Below are 20,436 nucleotides of genomic sequence, written 5' to 3' on the forward strand. Positions count from 1 at the left end.
GTTCCCTCAACAGGACAATGTCGATGCTGATCAGACACCTTCATGTAAAAAGTGGTTCATGCCAGTCAAATCTACATTTTCATCAACATTTGTACTTATTTTTATATATTTACACATTCTGAGAACAGGCTGTAGTAATAACTCCAGAAGATCAGCCACCTTCATTGCAAACAGTGCATGTCAATCAAATAATTATGAAAGTTCATACATAATTTATACACACCTATATACTGTATGTATAAAACAAAACGCTATAACACTTGTTTTATGTAAATTACATTGATACTAGTGAGTGTTAGAGAGCAGTCTCCGCAATGATACATTCTCTTACCTGTCCAACAAAAAAAGCAGCAACTTGTGCGTAACAACTCATCATCAAATATTCCCACCTTTGTGTACCATACCAAAGCTTTTGTTAATTTTTGTCCGTTTTTCTGTCTTTAGCTCTTTCCTTGTTCTTCGGTCATACATATACTAATTCTCCTATTGTTTCCACTGGTAAGGTGTGATAAATGTTTAATTTCTTAATTGTTGCTCTTCACATCACCAAACACCAATATGCTAATAGCATATCCGTAGAAGTGGCAGCCAATGATCTTCGCAGGTCATGTCATTTCAAAATTCTCAAATACACTGAGGGGGTGCGCCTCACACAATACATAATTAAAACACTTTTCATTTGATGAAGACATCATGCTCATGACTCTTCACAAAACACAACTTATTCCTTGTAAAACTTGTTCAGCATCGATCTACTGAATGTACCAATAAGAAGCAGTGGAAATGTTTGAAGAAGCCTTTTAATGGAAATCTGAGCTTCCTGTATATGAACAGAAATCCAAGACAGTTACATCTCTGGCACGTAGACATTGCCTTTTCAGTAGATCAACGGCACCCATCTGTCTAACACCGAAAAAACAAAATATTTAAAGCCAAATTTACATATATTCTCAACCCCTTTCTAGTTGATGTGATTTCAGCAGAAGATTATGACTCTCACTCAATACAATTTCCACTTGTGAATCATTACAGTTCTTAGACATGGAATGATAGTAACGATTAACCAGTCTGAAAGAAAAACAAGAGTCCAACAGTCCACTGTAACATCACTGGGTGTTGCTGAGATATAGATCTGATGTCTATTAATGAAAAAATGATAAAAGGTGGCCCAAGACAAGATGTAACTGATTTCATGGTAAACAAACTAGTGAGAGCATTTAGTTTGTTCACCTACCGTGGTAAACATAATAACACATGGTATGGAGGGAAAAAAAATTACACCCACATTGTATACCATTTTGTCCCCTCTATTAATATGAGTATTTAAATGATACAGCAAATCAGCATTTTTTTTTTAACCCAAAGTCAAATAAACACTGTTTCTGGGCCCCTCCTGATTCAGGAAATACAGACCCAATAATGCTCATTATGGGGCAGAGGCGTAAATGGAGAGGCAAAAGAAAGAGACACTTTAGTCCTATGTGTCTCTCTCTGATGAGGTCACTTATGAGGTCACGGGGTCATGTGCTTCTCAGGTGCCTGTTTATGGGCCAGGTAGAGGAAGAGGATGCTGGAGAGAGCACTGACCAGGAAGATCACGTCAAACCAGCGGTGGTAGAAGTTAAACTGCAGTTCTCCCAGTACCTCCGTCACTATGGTGCGGTACTCTAAAGGCATGCTCATCCGCATCAGGAGCACAGACGACACAAAATACATGCCCTACAAACAGACAGCAGAGTGTGGGAGAGAGAGACAGATGTCACACCACTTTGTATATGAGGAGTATTTTCAAAATATTAGTGGGATAAGGAATCAAACACAGTTATTCAAAATCACTTTCACTTTTTTAAACAATACTGGAACCAAATGATATAACATTTTAATATAACATTTAATAGGTCTGGAACACATATTGTGAAGTTAATTCAGAATTGGAGCCGAAGAATTCTCTTTATGATTCCTATATTACTGTCATATAATTCATGAGGCAACTGATTTCCAATATAATATTAGACTTTTTTCCAATTCATTTATTTATTTATTTATTGATACACATACATATACACACAGACATATATACATATATATATATATATATATATATATGTGTAGAGAGAGAAGGTTTAAGAAAAAAAAAAGTATTAAAATTATCCATTATTTCTGCTGGAAAAACACTAAACTGTTTTTATACTACTGTTCAAAAGTCTGGGGTCAGTAGTTTTGATTTTTGTTTTTAATTTTTTTACATTACTCACCAAGTGTGTATTTATATATATATATATATACAGTGAGGAAAATAAGTATTTGAACACCCTGCTATTTTGCAAGTTCTCCCACTTAGAAATCATGGAGGGTCTGAAATTGTCATCGTAGGTGCATGTCCACTGTGAGAGACATAATCTAAAAAAAATTCCAGAAATCACAATGTATGATTTTTAACTATTTATTTGTATGATACAGCTGCAAATAAGTATTTGAACACCTGAGAAAATCAATGTTAATATTTGGTACAGTAGCCTTTGTTTGCAATTACAGAGGTCAAAGCGTTTCCTGTAGTTTTCACCAGGTTTGCACACACTGCAGGAGGGATTTTGGCCCACCTCCACACAGATCTTCTCTAGATCAGTCAGGTTTCTGGCCTGTCGCTGAGAAACACGGAGTTTGAGCTCCCTCAAAGATTCTCTATTGGGTTTAGGTCTGGAGACTGGCTAGGCCACGCCAGAACCTTGATATGCTTCTTACAGAGCCACTCCTTGGTTATCCTGGCTGTGTGCTTGGTCATTGTCATGTTGGAAGACCCAGCCTCGACCCATCTTCAATGCTCTAACTGAGGGAAGGAGGTTGTTCCCCAAAATCTCGCAATACATGGCCCCGGTCATCCTCTCCTTAATACAGTGCAGTCGCCCTGTCCCATGTGCAGAAAAACACCCCCAAAGCATGATGCTACCACCCCATGCTTCACAGTAGGGATGGTGTTCTTGGGATGGTACTCATCATTCTTCTTCCTCCAAACACGTTTAGTGGAATTATGACCAAAAGTTCTGTTTTGGTCTCATCTGACCACATGACTTTCTCCCATGACTCCTCTGGATCATCCAAATGGTCATTGGCAAACTTAAGTCGGGCCTGGACATGTGCTGGTTTAAGCAGGGGAACCTTCCGTGCCATGCATGATTTCAAACCATGACGTCTTAGTGTATTACCAACAGTAACCTTGGAAGCGGTGGTCCCAGCTCTTTTCAGGTCATTGACCAGCTCCTCCCGTGTAGTTCTGGGCTGATTTCTCACCTTTCTTAGGATCATTGAGACCCCACGGTGAGATCTTGCATGGAGCCCCAGTCCGAGGAGATTGACAGTCATGTTTAGCTTCTTCCATTTTCTAATGATTGCTCCAACAGTGGACCTTTTTCACCAAGCTGCTTGCCAATTTCCCGTAGCCCTTTCCAGCCTTGTGGAGGTGTACAATTTTGTCTCTAGTGTCTTTGGACAGCTCTTTGGTCTTAGCCATGTTAGTAGTTGGATTCTTACTGATTGTATGGGGTGGACAGGTGTCTTTATGCAGCTAACGACCTCAAACAGGTGCATCTAATTTAGGATAATAAATGGAGTGGAGGTGGACATTTTAAAGGCAGACTAACAGGTCTTTGAGGGTCAGAATTCTAGCTGATAGACAGGTGTTCAAATACTTATTTGCAGCTGTATCATACAAATAAATAGTTAAAAATCATACATTGTGATTTCTGGATTTTTTTTTAGATTATGTCTCTCACAGTGGACATGCACCTACGATGACAATTTCAGACCCTCCATGATTTCTAAGTGGGAGAACTTGCAAAATAGCAGGGTGTTCAAATACTTATTTTCCTCACTGTATATATATATATATATATATATATATATATATATAAAGAAATAAAGAAATACAGTAAAAACATTAATATTGTAAAAACATTGTTAAAATTAAAAATAACTGTTTTCTATTTGAATGCATTTTAAAATGTAATTTAGTCCTGTGATGCAAAGCTGAATTTTCAGCATCATTACTCCAGGCTTCAGTGTCACGTGATCCTTCAGAAATCATTCAAATATGCTGATGCAAATATGCTCAATAAACAGTTTTTTTTTTTTTTTTTTTTTTTTATCATTATTAACGTTAAAAAAGTTGTACTACTTAATATTTTTTGTGGAAACTGTGATACATTTTTCAGATTTCTTTGATGAATAAAAAGAACAACATTTATTAGCAATAGAAATAGTTCGCAACATTATAAGTGTCTTCAAAAATATTTTATTCAAAAACTCTTATTAGTAATTATTTGTATATCATAATCAATAATAAAAAAAAATCCTAAATCATACATACATCAAACGTTTGCTTATGTATGTATATGTCTTAAAATTAAATAAATAGTTCACCCAAAAATGAAAATTCTGTTATTAATTACTCATCCTCATGTCGTTCCAAACTTGTAAGACCATTGTTTGTGTTCGGAACACAAATTAAGTAATTTTTTATGAAGTCCGTGAGCTCTATGACCCTCCATAGACAGCAAGTGTACTACCGTGTTCAAGGCCCAGAAAGGTGGTAAGGACATTGTTAAAATAGTCAAATAAATTTGTTGGATAAAGTTGTTATTTTTGGTTTCTTTGTGCACAAAAAGTATTCTCATAGCTTTGTCAAATTAAGGTTAAACCACTGATGTAACATCAATGGGTTTTTGCGATGGCTCCATTTCTGAAAATGTTCAAGGCCCCAACCTGTACAACTGTACTAAGTTTCATGCTTTTATGAAAAAGTGAACATATCACCTCAAATTTTGCACATATCACCTGGACTATGCTACCTTTCTATGTCTTGAATGTGGTCGCACACTTGCTGTCTATGCAGAGCCAAAAAGCTCCCGGATTTCATCAAAAATATCTTAATTTGTGTTCCGAACATGAACTAAGGTCTTGACGCTTTGGAACAGGACGAGGGTGAGTAATTATAGAATTTTCATTTTTGGGTGAACTATCACTTTAACAAAACTAATAGTACAGTTTTTATTTTTTATTTTTTTATGTCTCACCATGATCTGAGCCAGGACGAGCACAATGACATTGGAGGACTTGCTGCTGGAGATGGCACAGAAAAACTGTGAACAAAACGTAAAGAGATTAACCAAAACTGCTTTTCATGAGCTTTAAACATCATTAATGCTTCTCAGAAACTAAATTCGAGCAAGACCATGTTGCAGTTGCTCAAGAAAATAATCTCCTCCCTCTACACCGGCTGAACCAACACGCCTACGCACACGTACAGTAATATATGACCGTTTCCCCTTAAGTGAAAGGATTGAATGAGAAAAAAACATGTTCATCCTTCATTACCTTGGTGAGTGTGATTAAAAGGCCTCGTATGGACGTGACTATGATGATTCCCACCAGGATAAAGGAAATGTGCTGAGACCAGAACTTGACCTGTGGGAAAACAAAGGTTTAAGTTCTTCTGCACATAAATTGCGAGGCTTTATCCATTAGAAAGGGATGAGCAGCATTTGCACTTATCAGTAGAGAGCAAAAGTGAAGCCGGACACAGATTGCATGTTTAAGAGGCTGAATCATTACCTCCTCATAGGAAAAGATTAAACCGTCATTTAACAAGCTGGGGAACAATTAACTGCCACCCAAAGCAGTAAATGTCAGCTGACACAGTACACGTAATCACAGCATGTATATACAACCGGAGTCCGGAGTATAAAGTCTATTAGAGTGGATGCACAACAATTATGTATATGAGTGTGGACTAACAAATGCAATCATTTAAAAATAATGTAAAAATAAAAAAAAAACACTATCATTAAATACGTGAGCAAACAACTGGTATGATAATTTGTCCTGCTGTGACAAAGCAGTGCTAACATCTGATTTGTCTACAGTTTTATATATTGGCCAATAGGGGGCATAGAAACACAAGAAGGAAGACTTACCCATGAGACAAAGAGACATTAAAAATGTAAAGGGGGTTTTATCAGCAAAAAAAAACACATAACATGCACTATTGTTCGAAGGTTTGGGGTAAGTTTTTTTAAATCAGCAAGGATGCATTAAATTGATCAAAAGTAAAATGTATGCGTCTTTACAGTTTTTCTCATTCGAGTTGACATTTCTCCAAACTCAGGTACCTGTTCTCAAAACAGTGATCTGCACACTTTGTAATTGTCCTAAACACATGTAGAAAGAGATGAGCAGAGAGGAAGATGTGAGAAAAAAGGAGAGGAGAAGGAAAGGGAGAAGAGTAAGAGATGAATAGAGAGGCGGGCATTGGTGTAGTGGAAAGAGCATGAGGAGAAACTGTAAGAAGACATGGACAAGGAGGAAGTGGACAACAGGGTGAAAGGAGAGGTAGAAGGTGCAGATGAATTTCAAATGAAGTCAGAATTACCCTAATTGACCATGTAAAAAATCATGGCCTCTCCTTTAGAGAAGCTGGGAGGGGTGTAGACTTATGGTTGTACTATGATTGTTGATAGTACAGATTTTTAGTCTTCTTGGGACAGCTTCTGTTATTTACTGTAAATGTCCAAACATTTTTCAGAATTTAAGTTTGAGATCATTCAGGTGGACAATCAAGATTATTTTGAATGAAACAGGAGCATTGTTGACATGGTGGTCACAAACCATAACATCACCAGTCACAAAGGAAGAGGCCCGTGGAGATGTTGAGACAGGAGCTTGTGAAGCATGGATTCAACCTTCTTACACTTTTTCTCCTATGATGCAAGTGCAGCAAATATGAAAATGCAATGAAATTCTCTTCCAGATGTAAATGAAAGGCCAGATCAATAATTCAGGATAATTGATGTATACAGCAGTGTGTGCTGTAAAAGACTGAGATCTAGTTATCAGAAAAGTTTGCTTGCAGTTCTTGCTGCTAAAGTTGGCACAAACAGATTTGAAGTTTAAAGGGGCAATTAGTTTTTCAGATGGGTGATAGGAGTTGGAGAACTATTTTTTACATTTTTACAACTTTTTTTGTTTGTTTAGATATATATATAACTCCCTGTTGAAAATTGCAATAAACATGTATTTTCCTTAGTGTATTTATGCATCTTTAGCTGAATGTGTTTTATAATCATTAGAGAACGAACCTATAGATTTGATGTTAATGTTTACTTTTAATAAATGCATTACTAGAAAAAATTGCAGTGCTTCATTTTGCAGTAAAGTTGAACTGTTCGGTTAAGATTATTTTGTGTTTGGGTGGCTGTGCTAATTGTTTTGAGAACAAGTACATTGCATTGGAGAAAAGTGTCAAATCGATTGAGAAAAACTGTAAAACATTTCTATTTCTAATAATTGCTGTTTGAACTTTCTGTTCATTAAGAAAACTGATATAATGCTGATATGAATAAAAAAACTATCATTGATTATAACAAGAAATATGTATATTTAAAGAGAAATGTGTTCTTTTTTTGAATTGTTAAAATATTTCACAATATTACTGTTTTTACTATATTTTTGTAAATTAAGACTGGGTGAATAAAAATAAAAACTTACTGACCCCAAATGTTTTGATTTGAACAATAGTAGTGAATTACACCATTAATACTCACTAATGAATAACAAAAGTTGAGTAAAAGAAGAGAAAGAATAAATAAAAAAAAAAGTCTTCAAAAAGTCTAACAAGGAAGCTTAAAAGATTTAGCTAGCCAAAATATATAAAGCAGTGTAAGATGATGATGACAACATACATCAAACTGAATGCCGAGATAGTTGACTGTGATCTCGATTCCTCTCGTCACTGGGTCAGTCTTCCCCACACGGTCAAACACTATGTTTATCGTGGCCTAAGAAGAATACATTACATTATGTCACTGATTAAAACACCATCTTACAATGGTCTAGAATACATGCCAAACAAAATTATCAAATACAGTTCTTACCATGAATATTTTCCACACACAGTAGATGGAGAAGAAATACCCTAAGAAGTTGAAGTATTTCCCCTGAAATGTTTTTGAGTATTCTATCCGTTCCTTGGGATACAGAAACATAAAATCATAATACAGTTTTAAAATGTACTCATTTAAAGGATTTCAACACATTTTGACCAGAGAATTTCCATTTCCAAAAAAATGATTTGATCCCCTGCTGATTTTGTACGTTTTCCCACTGACAAAGAAATGATCAGTCTATAATTTTAATGTTAGGTTTATTTCAACAGTGAGAGACAGAATAACAACAAAAAAAATCCAGAAAAACGCATTTCAAAAAAGTTATAAAATGGTTTGCATTTTAATGAGTCAAATAAGTATTTGACCCCTTTGCAAAACATGACTTAGTACTTGGTGGCAAAACCTTTGTTGGCAATCACAGAGGTCAGACGTTTCTTGTAGTTGGCCACCAGGTTTGCACACATCTCAGGAGGGATTTTGTCCCATTCCTCTTTGCAGATCCTCTCCAAATCATTAAGTACAGTTCCTGTCCTGTCCCCTTAGCAGAAAAACACCCCCAAAGCATAATGTTTCCACCTCCATGTTTGACGGTGGGGATGGTGTTCTTGGGGTCATAGGCAGCATTCCTCCTCCTCCAAACACGGCGAGTTGAGCTGATTCCAAAGAGCTCGATTTTTATCTCATCTGAACACAACACTTTCACCCAGTTCTCCTCTGAATCATGCAGATGGCCTGTACATGTGCTTTCTTGAGCAGGGGGACCTTGTGGGCGCTGCAGGATTTCAGTCCTTCACGGCGTAGTGTGTTACCAATTGTTTTCTTGGTGGCTATGGTCCCAGCTGCCTTGAGATCATGGACAAGATCCTCCCGTGTAGTTCTGGGCTGATTCCTCACCGTTCTCATGATCATTGAGACTCCACGAGGTGAGATCTTGCATGGAGCCCCAGACCGAGAGAGACTGACAGTTATTTTGTGTTTCTTCCATTTGCGAATAATCGCACCAACTGTTGTCACCTTCTCACCAAGCTGCTTGGCGATGGTCTTGTAGCCCATTCCAGCCTTGTGTAGGTCTACAATCTTGTCCCTGACATCCTTGGACAGCTCTTTGGTCTTGGCCATGGTGGAGAGTTTGGAATCTGATTGATTGATAGCTTCTGTGGACAGGTTGTCTTTTATACAGGCAACACAGTGTTTCCCCTAGGATTAGAGCTTTTAATTTCATTATTCAAAAAGCATGTCTAATTAATTAAAATCATGAAACTTAAACAACTTAAAATAAATTTATTTAAAGTTTTACAAAAATTACGTTAAGGGCCCTATGAAATGTTTTATTTTTTCCAACCTTGTTTTATTGTTACCAAATGCTGTTTTATCATGTCTAATTATTTGAAAGCATAAAACAAGTTTCATTTATTCTTTAATTTATTGTACAATAGCCTTATGATTTTTTTCTCTCAGAAATTATGTTGTGTATTTACATTTCTTAAGGCATAAAATGTTAATTGAATTTATCTTTATATTTTATTTTTTTGAAAATAAATGGGAATTTAATATTACAATTAAAATATTGAAGAAATATTGTGTGATTATTCCTTAAAAATAAGGTTTTAATAATTTTAGTAGTAGTAGCCGCCTATCGCGTACATACTACTGAACAACAGTAATATATTTTGGCCGCAATGTCTTTAAGTTAAACCAAACTTTTATTTTGACGGGTTGCCGTGAATACCTTTACATTCCTTTGTGTATATGATATAAGGATAGTTTTACTCAAATGAAACGGTCAAATGCTCATGAAGTGACTCTCAGAGCAATTCTGGATGTGTTATTCAAGTATTTAATGTCCTCATTTAGTGATACGGCAGACATTAATATCACCAGAAGCGTCACGCACGCTTCAGTACAAGTAGTAAACAAAACCGTGCGTCTGCACCACTCATTAACACAGAGACACGCAGAATTCATATTTAAATAGTCGTTTTGCGGCTTAATATTTACAAATACTAGTGGGAGTGTGTGTGTGTGTGTGTGCACGCATCGGGGCGGAACTCCATGTGCGACCATGTAACGTAGTAATGACATGTTGTCGTGTAAATAAGATAAGACCTGTTCTATAGGAAAGGTAACTTTAAATGACTTCTGTTTTGATCTGGCGCTATAGAGAATATAAAATTAAATAAAATCAACTTGACCTGTTAAAGGGCTGCCCCCCTAATATAATGGCAGGGAAAACACTGTAACAAACTGAGATTAGGAGCACCCCCTTTAAGAGTGTGCTCCTAATCTCAGCTCCTTACCTGTATAAGAGACACCTGGCAGCCAGAAATCTTGCTGATTGATAGGGGATCAAATACTTATTTGACTCATTAAATGGCAAATCAATTTATAACTTTTTTAAAATGTGTTTTTCTGGATTTTTTTGTTGTTATTCTGTCTCTCACTGTTCAAATTAACCTACCATTAAAATTATAGACTGATAATTTCTTTGTCAGTGGGCAAACGTACAAAATCAGCAGGGGATCAAATATTTTTTTTCCTCCACTGTATATATTTGTTTTACATGAGAATGGGATGCCGGTGTATAAAAATAAAACTATTTTTCATTTTGTTAAATACCTTGGTGGCTTGCAGGTCCACGGTCTCCAGGAAAAGCTGTCTACTGAGCTCCTCCAGAGCATCCACTTCCTGCTGGATCAGAGAAAGATCTGCAGTGCCAAGGTTAAGAAACAAACATCGCAGAGAGGAGGCTGTGGTCCTAAACTAGTGCATCACAACCCCCTCAAAAATAGTGCTCTTAGCCTTGAAAACAATGAGCGATATCACTAAAAGAAAATATAATACAGACTGCTTATGCATATGGATTTATAGCCAAAATTAACACATTTCAATGTCTGACTTTATGTAGCGTTGTTTTTAGCCAGCAGATTAACCAATCTACTTAACATGCACATCCTCACACATACACACATTATTTACTCCCCATTAACTACTGCTTTAAATTAAATTGCTGTGGCAGTCATCCAGGAGAGAACAGCAGTTAAGTGCTTTGTTCACACACTTAGGGCACAATGGTGATGAAATTTGATCTCAGTAACTCTCCAGTCACTGTGTCTCTTCTAAATGAGACTGAATTACTAACTCAGGACCTGTACTATCATCCTGCTGCCTCAGATGAACTGGCTCATTAAGGATACTCTCACTGCCTGATGGTGAGGAGGTCACACTCTTGATCATCCCCCAGAATCCCGTCTGTTTATTCTGCTCCTCTCCACGCTGGTACATCTGCCTTCTTGTCATGGCAATCCTACAAAGAGACACTAAAAATTTCTTAAAAAGAAAAATCTTGTTTTGTTTTGACAAAATTGAAGAATACACTACTTTAGATTCATATAACATGCATAAATGTAGCGTTAGAAAGATTTTTTTTTTTTTTTTTTCAACATAACGTTTTAACAAGCTTTTCAATTAAGACTACAGTAATGGCTGCTGAAAATTCAGCTTTACCATCACAGAAATAAACTGCATTTTTGAAATGTGTTAATAGAGAAAACAGTTATTTGAAATTGTAATAATATTTCACAGTATTACTGTTTTTATAATCAAATAAATGCAGCCTTGCCTTGTTGAAAAATAGAAACATTTGAACAGTAATGTGTGTATATATAGAGCAATTTATTTCTGTAAATCTTTTATTTTATTCTTGAAATGTATATTTCTTTAAGAACAAAATAATGTTTATGCTAATTACTAGTGCATTATTTAAAAATTCAATAAGCATTTTGAGTCTCTGTGTCAAACAAACAAACAAGCAAGCAAGCAAACAAACAAATATTCTTGTGATATTGTGAATATGTTTCCCCGTCTGATTGGATTCCTCTCTTTACAGTATACTGCTTTTACCTTTTCTTTTTACTGACAATCATGTCCATAGTCTGAAGAAGCCTTCTTTCCAGGGCCAGGATATCACTGTCTGTCACATTTCTGAGCAAACAAACCAAACAAACATCTTACACATAAAATATAAACACAATATGACAGGCTATTCTCTGTTATTTTATGTGTCTAAGAGCACAGATACCTCAGGAAATATGACATGTATGTATAAGGGCAGTTCACAGCACCAAAGCCAGACAGAAGAGCCATCAGTGTGACCCCAATGACCCCCACACGACTGATCAGCTGCTCTATGGACAGAATGCCTGAGAATACAAGAAAAGGATACATTATTATGTTTAATATATTTACTTTCTTAATGCACAATTCTTGTCTTAATGTGCTTGAATCATTGGTGTGAATTATTCCAAATATAACAAATGATTGTTCTCAAAATCTACTAATTTTTCATATACCAGTCAAATATTTGTTTTTGTTTTTTCTTGTTAAATGTGACCCTGGACCACAAAAACAGTCTTAAGTCGCTGGGGTATATTTTTAGCAATAGCCAAAAATACACTGTATGGGTCAGAATTATCCATTTTTATTTTATGCCAAAAATCATTAGGATATTAAATAAAGATCATGTTCAATGAAGATATTTAGTGAATTTCCTACCGTAAATATATCACAACTTAATTTTTGATTAGTAATATGCATTGCTAATAACTTCATTTGGACAACTTTAAAGGTGATTTCAGTATTTAGATTTTTTTGCACCCTCAGATTCCAGTTTTTCAAATAGTTGTATCTCAGACAAATATTGTCCAATCCTAACAAACCATACATCAATGGAAAGCTTATTTATTCAGCATGTAGAAATCTCAAATTGACACTTATGACTGGTTTTGTGGTCCAGGGTCACAAATATTATGTTACATTCATAAATACATATATAGAAAAGTTTCATGTTGACAGTGCCTACCATGTTTTGGACTAAGTATAGGGAAAGGATCGCCTAGTTTCCAGAAGAAATACATGAATGTGAACCAGACCACACATGAAAAAAGCAACCTTTGTTTCTGCACTGTAAAAGAGCAAAAAAGGGTATGGTGCATAAGCAAAGTTTGACAAATTTAAAGGAATAATTCACCAAAAAAAATTGCTGAAAATGCACTAATTCTGACGGCACCCATTCACTGCAGAGGATTGACTGCTGAGCAAGTGATGTAATGCTAAATTTCTTCAAATCTGTTCAAATGAAAAACTCTCTCATCTACATCTTGGTTGCCCTGAGGGTGAGAACATTTTTAGCAAATGTCTATTTTTGGGTGAACTATTCCTTCAAACAAACAAATGGAAAAGCTACAGAATACAAAGAGAGAACAAATTCTACTTACATAATCGTATATTACTGACCACAAAGTAGCCAATGTAGAAAGGCACCACAAATATTAGAACCAGTAATATTACATACAAATTCAACTTCCAGTGGAAATATCTGGACCTGTTTAGAAAACAAACAGCATGTGAGCATCTGATGTACAGTTCTCATCACTGATTTTATCAATGTAATTCATGAATACTTACGTGCTGCTTAACACACCGAGGATCTCAAAGATAATGAGCTCAAACATAGTGCAAGAAAAGGCAAACGTGATGGAAAAAACCACCTGCACAACATACTGTCGAACCTGAGGAGGAATCGAGACAGACCTGTATTATAAATACTGAAAGCCTAGAGTCAACACTACTGGTCTAAATCTACACTCTTTATTATGCACAATACCTCATAATCTTTAAACAACTGCCTCATGAAAAACAGCCACCCAAACCCAAAAAACAGCACCTGTGGACACAAAATCATGTTAGTTGGAGTGTTTAACACATCCTACAAGCATGTGAAACACATAAACATGTTGCAATATACTCATCCAAAACATAAACCAAATACCTTCAAAACTACTGAAACAACTAACTTATATTAACTATTAACATTTTTTGTCGAAAGTAAAAAGGCTTTAAGGGGATTATTTTATTATTATTATTATTAGGCATCTGTTATAGACAAAGACACAGTCAGACAGACACCTTATAAGTTACTTATTATTATTATTATCCAAAGCATTTAACCTTGGCAACATGTTGTTCATTGTACAATGAATGAAGTATTTGTGTTCACGTTGCTGATGCTAATATGCATTTATTAAAGAAAGAGAGATAAGACTTACCTGAGAAGTGAACATAATCACTGAATCTACGAAGAACGACATGCTGTAACATGTAGTATGGAGTTTACAGAAAATGACAAACGCACCCTCAGCTCATTATGTTAAAAATGCTCTGTTAATCCAGAAGAAACAAATATTGAACAGAACAACTGTCCGAGTCCGACTGAGCTGTCAAGCTGCTGACGTCATGAGACAAAAAGGTTTTCCGGCGCACAGTAATGTCATCATCAGCTGGTTCATAATTCAACCGCTAGAGGGCGTCACTAGCTCAAAAATTATTAAAGAACCACAGACAACAGTTTTCTTTTTCTTTTTTTTTCTTTTTTTTTTTAATCCGAGATGTTTATTAGTAGTAGTAGTAGGAGGAGGAGTAGGAGTAGCATCATTAATAATAATAATAATAATAATAATAATAATAATAATAATAATACATTTGAAACTATTTATTTATTTACTAATGCTTTGCCCATGCAAAGTTGCTATTTTACTAAAAGAGAGAGAGAGAGCCAGAGAGAGCGCGCTATGGTGTGTGACTGAGGCCAGGGGCTGGGTGTTTCATTATTAAGATGGAAAGTCTCATCAGACTGAAGCGACATATGGAACAGAGAACATGGGAGTCTTGGCTAAATCACATCCTGTGAAAGCTGTCACCACACAGCAGTCCCAATGGCTTAGTCCCCAACAGATTACACTTCCATTCCGCCTGTGGTGTTATTTTCATATCATGTAAATATATAAAAACCTTACTTACATCATTTTCAGTTCCTTTTCTTTGTGTCAGTATGTTTAGTTACTAGTAAAAATTATATTTAAAAAAAAAAAATATGGTGTATTTTGCATATTGATAGATCTTTTTGATAACTATTACAGGAATTGTTTGTTATGAGCAACAATATTAAACTGTGATCAAATAGAGACTTTATTGGATTTAGATTATTTGGATTTTCAGAGGAGATCTAAACACAAAGTCTGCAATGAAAAATCTGAGATTTCAATATGAGCTTCTTTTTTCATCAAATTTGTCATATGCTATCCACATTAAGGTTTTTTTTTTGTAATTTTTTTTTTTTTGTAATTTTTTTACAATTGCTATAAAACTTATTTCTCAATAGTTATGTCAGTTTTTTTGTTTTTGTTTTTTTTTTCAAAACCCTTCATGCAGTGCTCTTCACTAACCTTCAGCTTGGCACAGGTGTAAAGTTCACATCCAGAATGCAATAACACTATCAAAACACTTCATTCATGTCTCAAATTAAGTCATTTTTCCATAACTCTTTCAAAGGTTGTCGCTGTCACTCGTAATACAGTGATGTAAAAAAAAACAAAAAAAACACTAACAACAAAATATATGTTTTCTTTTATAAAATGTCTTTACAAAACAAGAATGACAGCTCTCTACTGTTAGAATTAATTTATAGTACAACCATTACAGTACAAGTTGTCCCCTTTTGTATAGAACATAATGAAATTGAAAGGCTAACACGCTATCTAATTGTTTTTATAGCATTTCATTTTTTAGATTTGGAATATATTGTAATATTGCAGAAAGGTAGCAGATTCCTGTCTTATTCAGTTTTGTATTATTGAACATAAGCAGTTGCTGGTCCCCACTGAATTCCATAGTATAGAGAAAAAAACACTATGGAAGTCAATGGGGACCACTGTTTGTTTACCAACATTCTTCAAAATATATTATTTTATGTTCATCACAGGTTTGAAACAACTTACAGGTAAGTAAATGATGACAGAATTTACATTTTTAGGTGAATTAAACTATCCCTTTAATTTTAACATTTATTTTCTTTATACATATAATTGTGTTTAAGTGAAAAGGGAATAATGCAATTTTAAAGATGTAGTCACTGAATGCATTTTGTGCCAAAGCAATGTTGAATGATCCACAGTTTAGCCCATATAGTCTGTTGTTGTGCTCACTGTGTAAACAGTTTTGAAAAAGCTACCTAAAATGGGTCCTGGCGATAAAAAAAAAAAATCCTTTTTGTGAGATCCTTTGAGGTTCAAAAAGCAACTTCTGAGCAATAAAAACCAGTTTCCTGAAGTAAAACCCATTGTGAACAGCTGTTTTAGCCAGTCATCACTCTCCCTTTGCTACAACTCGCCCAAAGAAAATAAGCATTAAGTCAAGACCTCCCACAACACCACAAAAGGCTCGACTTCCTCACGGCCCCTGAAGAGCTTCTTGACAGTGCTGAGGTGTGAATTGAAACAGATGCTCAGGTGTCCCACAGCACTGTCAGCACACAATTGGAGTTGTCATAGAGTTTTCTAATTCATTGGCTGATTTATTTATATACTGCAGGAGTCTAGGACTGGTGTGTTGGGAAGCATCCGCTTTGGAGACTATGAAGCGATGAAAGCGATAAAGTGTTTCTGATGAGCTTTTGGGACTCTTGGGAAGGCACTATTGTTTGAATGTGAGAGGGCTAAAGAAAGATACAGTCTCTCAGGCCCCTTTCAGTTTAATTTTCATATTTACAAATTTATACAGCAACACATTGATTGTCTGGTGGTATTTTTTTAATGTGAATCTGCTTTGTATCTGCTATTTGCGAAACGATAAACACAATACTGCACAACAAGCATAGAGAAGTGTTAAACTATGCAAACAGTTTTAACATAATCCATCTTTTAGGGAGTGAATGAGTTTAATTGGCTTTAATGTCAGATACTAATTATCAGCATCTGGGTTTCTCATCCGTGTCTCAGCAATGCTTCACCTTTAACCTTTCGCCCATTTTACACATTCTACATTTATTTATTTATTTAATTTTTTTTTTTTTTTTAAAGGAAATTTTATTTTCCAGAGGAAGGTTTTTATCTCTGAAGAGGGTTGTGTGTCTGTGTGCATATGAGCGGGAGGAAAATAGAAAGTCTGAAAGCATGTTTGTGTATGTGTGGGAGGAAACAGCTGTCACACACAATCTGTGTCAGAATCCTCTTCTGTGAGAGCTAAATTAAGCCTGCCCCACATGGACGCTCCTTAAAGACACCTCCATAGCGGTGTACACACGACTCAAATGTACATTTTATGGTTCAGGGCATCAGTGTCAGCTTTAACCTTCAGCTCGGGTGATTAATGTTATAATTCTACACAAATCTGCTTATTTCACATTCTAAATCTGTGCAAATACAACTTATACATTGGCAAAAAATTGAATATGTGCCATTGGTTGAGCCTATATTCCTATGCCTGGCTCTTAAGGATGTTTAACAGATTTCAACAAATTTAATGTTAGTATAAAATTTCTCTACAAATTATGCTACAATAGCAGAAAGTATTTTAACATCAAAATGTTCTATTCTATTCTATTCTATTCTGTCCTGTCCTGTCCTGTCCTGTCCTATTCTATTCTATTCTATTCTATTCTATTCTATTCTATTCTATTCTATTCTATTCATGGAATAGCATAGATTCTATTCATGGAATAGAACAGAACAATTCTATTCATGTTCTGTTCTATTCTGTTCTGTTCTAAGGAAGAGTTTATGTTCTGTTCTATTTGTGGAAGAAAATCTTTTGAAAACAGAAGGACCTACTTTATTATTTTTATTCTATTCTGTTCTACTCTATTCAAAGAACAGTATCTGGTGAAAACAGAAATATTCTATTCTACTCTATTCTATTCTACTCTGTCCTGTCCTGTTCTGTTCTGTTCTGTTCTATTCTATTCTATTGAGTATGTTCTGTTCTATTCAAAGGAAGAGTTGATGTTCTGTTCTATTCGTGGAAGAAAATCCATTGAAAACAGAAATACCTACTTTATTATTTTCTATTCTATTAACATGGGGTTCTCGGTTATATTCTGTTCAGTTCATTGAACAACATCTGATGAATTGAGAAGGATCTATTCTATTCTATTCTATTCTATTCTACTGAAGGAATAGTATCTGATAATGAACAGATGGATTAATTCCATACTATTCTATTATTATAACAATGCCATCTGATGAACTGAGAGGGATCCATTCTATTCTATTCTATTCTATTCTGTTCTGTTCTGTTCTGTTCGCTAGCCCGACGTCCCGGGGCTATTGTGTTTTCCAGTCGGGCTACCAAAATGTATCACTGCCTGCCCGACGGGCTCCTTAAATACAGATCTCCTTAATACAGGTCCTTAAAAAACTCTGAAAGTGAGTTGTATCAAACTTAAGACCATAAAACGTTTTAAATACGTTAAATGGTATACGAAATGTCTTAATTATAATTCCAAGAGGTCTTACAGTTGGGGACGGAAAGACAAGAGTCGCGCGATACGGCAGGATTAAACTTCAAAAGGCAATGGTATCATTGAATAAATAATGAGCGCTGCACGTTTCAAGTCAAAACGCGGCGTGGATGTCTTTATGTGAATGTCTCTGAAGGCTGTAACCGACTGTCCTCAGAAACGTGTGGTTGGCATTTTAATTTCACCTATAATTCCTGATAAAGCAGCGTTTATGAACGCAAAGCTGCTTGCGTTTCCGGGGAAACCGCAATATTTCAGCGCTCCTAAAGCGCCACCTCGTGGCAGAGAATGAATTTGCATTTCCAAATAGCCTTTCTTGCTGTTTATGGTCAGATCAATGCAAATATTAACTCGTGTTTTTACGCAGCAAACACATGGTTGTAAATGAGAAAGAAGTTAATGTGCCTTCTAAAAATCTAAACAATTAAGACAGTAATATTTATACGTTTTAAATTAACAATTTATATGCTTGATTTATCCCTTTTCATAAAAATGGTCTATAGCCTGAAACACTGTTGTATAAGATTTTTGTTTTTGTGAAAACCTGTATCTGAACAGTAAATCATGTAATTTTATGGCTCAATACTGTATGTTACCATAGACATTGCCCAACCCCGCTCATACTGTGTTCGTTTTACTTGTGCAGCTCTTAAAAAGGGTCATAAATTTCCTTAAATTTATTTTTAAAAATTCTGTGGATACCCTGTAAATAGTGAAATAAAATTCCTTCCTTCATATTTGTTGATATTTGTGTATTGAAAATATTTTTGATTGACATTTAAACTCCTATCTGATTTTCAATATTTAAAAAAAAAAAAGGTAATTTTTTAATTTGGGCTAGTTAAATTAATTTTCAGGCTACCAAAATCTGAAGAGTACCTGCCCGAAGGGCTACCAGGGATTTTTAAAATTTGCGAGCCCTGAACAGTATCTGTAATGAACAGATGGATTCTATTCTATTCACATATTACATATATCAACAACACTGAAGTACTACTTAGTGAAAGAACAGTTTATTCTAATTATTATCTTACCGTCTACTGTTTATTTGTACTGTTTATTCATTTATCATATTACTTTTTTATTAAAGCAATAAGCCATGCAAAGTTGTGTTTACAGTGACTGTAAGGGCAGAACACCTTGCTTTATTCTAGGCAGGCCTTCACATTTTATCAGCTCTTGAAAACAGGTTAACAAAGAGGAAGAAAATATAATGCGTATATAACATCAAGATTGAGGACATACATACTCTGTATATACAGTACATACTCTCCATAGTAACATTAATGTGTATGTATGTGTTTTCATTTTTTTTTTTCTTTCTTTCTGAGAAACTATGTATGTCCTGATCTCTGTACGTATTTTCCCTCTGAAAAGGAAAAAAAGAGAAGAAAACAAATATGTGATCATGATCTGTTTTTTTGTTTTGTTTTTTTATGGTCTAAATAAGCGACTGGTATGCCCATATGATTTGCAGCCTCTTTGTGACAGGAGACATGTTGAGGCAAAGATACTATCACACCACTGACAAATGGCTTCACCACACACAGAGTGAAATAAGGAGAGAGAGAGAGGGTCTACTATTGCTTTACACATCACAAAAATAAAGCATTCTCCCGGTCTGTCATTTCAGAGCTTCATCAATGCAGGGTGAAAGAACTCTCTTCCCCACTACAGAGAGGGCAATATATTTTGATCTGCTTGTTTGTGGTAATTAGAAGCCAAATGGTCTTGTAAATGTTTTAAGATGCTACAAGGGGTTTAAGAGGTCAGGGGAGGATTTGGGCAGTCCGGGGAAAGACTGTGCATATAGACTGGGTAGAACACTGCACTACAACAGTTAATTTTCCTTCTTTGTTTGCCAGTTCATCTGGAGTTCATCTGGAATTTGCATTTTACAAACTTTCATTTGTGATGTTTGACATATTTCCATTTGTTTTGGCTATATACATGCATTAGATATCATAAACAGCAATAAACAAATAAAAAAAATGTATGGCATTTAAATTACTATTGTTAAATTACTAAATCAGTTCATAATTCAGTGGGGCAAAATATTAGTATAACATTTCTATTGTGATTGTCAGTTCATTAACTAATGTTATTTTGACAAGCCAAAAATGACTTAACACACAGTAATTAACATTA

General features: G+C 35.2%; 1 protein-coding gene across 1 annotated transcript; it reads right to left on the minus strand.

Annotated features, from left to right (window-relative positions):
* Positions 1-782: 782 nt before the first annotated feature.
* Positions 783-14,247, minus strand: si:ch73-390b10.2 (Golgi pH regulator). Its single transcript, XM_058788201.1, has 14 exons — positions 14,042-14,247; positions 13,600-13,659; positions 13,401-13,504; positions 13,211-13,317; positions 12,796-12,897; positions 12,016-12,136; positions 11,838-11,918; positions 11,132-11,241; positions 10,554-10,642; positions 7,926-8,018; positions 7,734-7,829; positions 5,371-5,460; positions 5,070-5,135; positions 783-1,719 (listed from the first exon to the last, which is right to left on the minus strand). The coding sequence occupies exons 1-14, from the start codon at positions 14,081-14,083 to the stop codon at positions 1,513-1,515; spliced, it is 1,368 nt and encodes a 455-aa protein (XP_058644184.1). The 5' UTR covers positions 14,084-14,247; the 3' UTR covers positions 783-1,512.
* Positions 14,248-20,436: the final 6,189 nt, after the last annotated feature.

Source organism: Onychostoma macrolepis, chromosome 09, assembly GCF_012432095.1.
Source record: "Onychostoma macrolepis isolate SWU-2019 chromosome 09, ASM1243209v1, whole genome shotgun sequence".
In the NCBI taxonomy this organism is placed as follows: domain Eukaryota; kingdom Metazoa; phylum Chordata; class Actinopteri; order Cypriniformes; family Cyprinidae; genus Onychostoma; species Onychostoma macrolepis.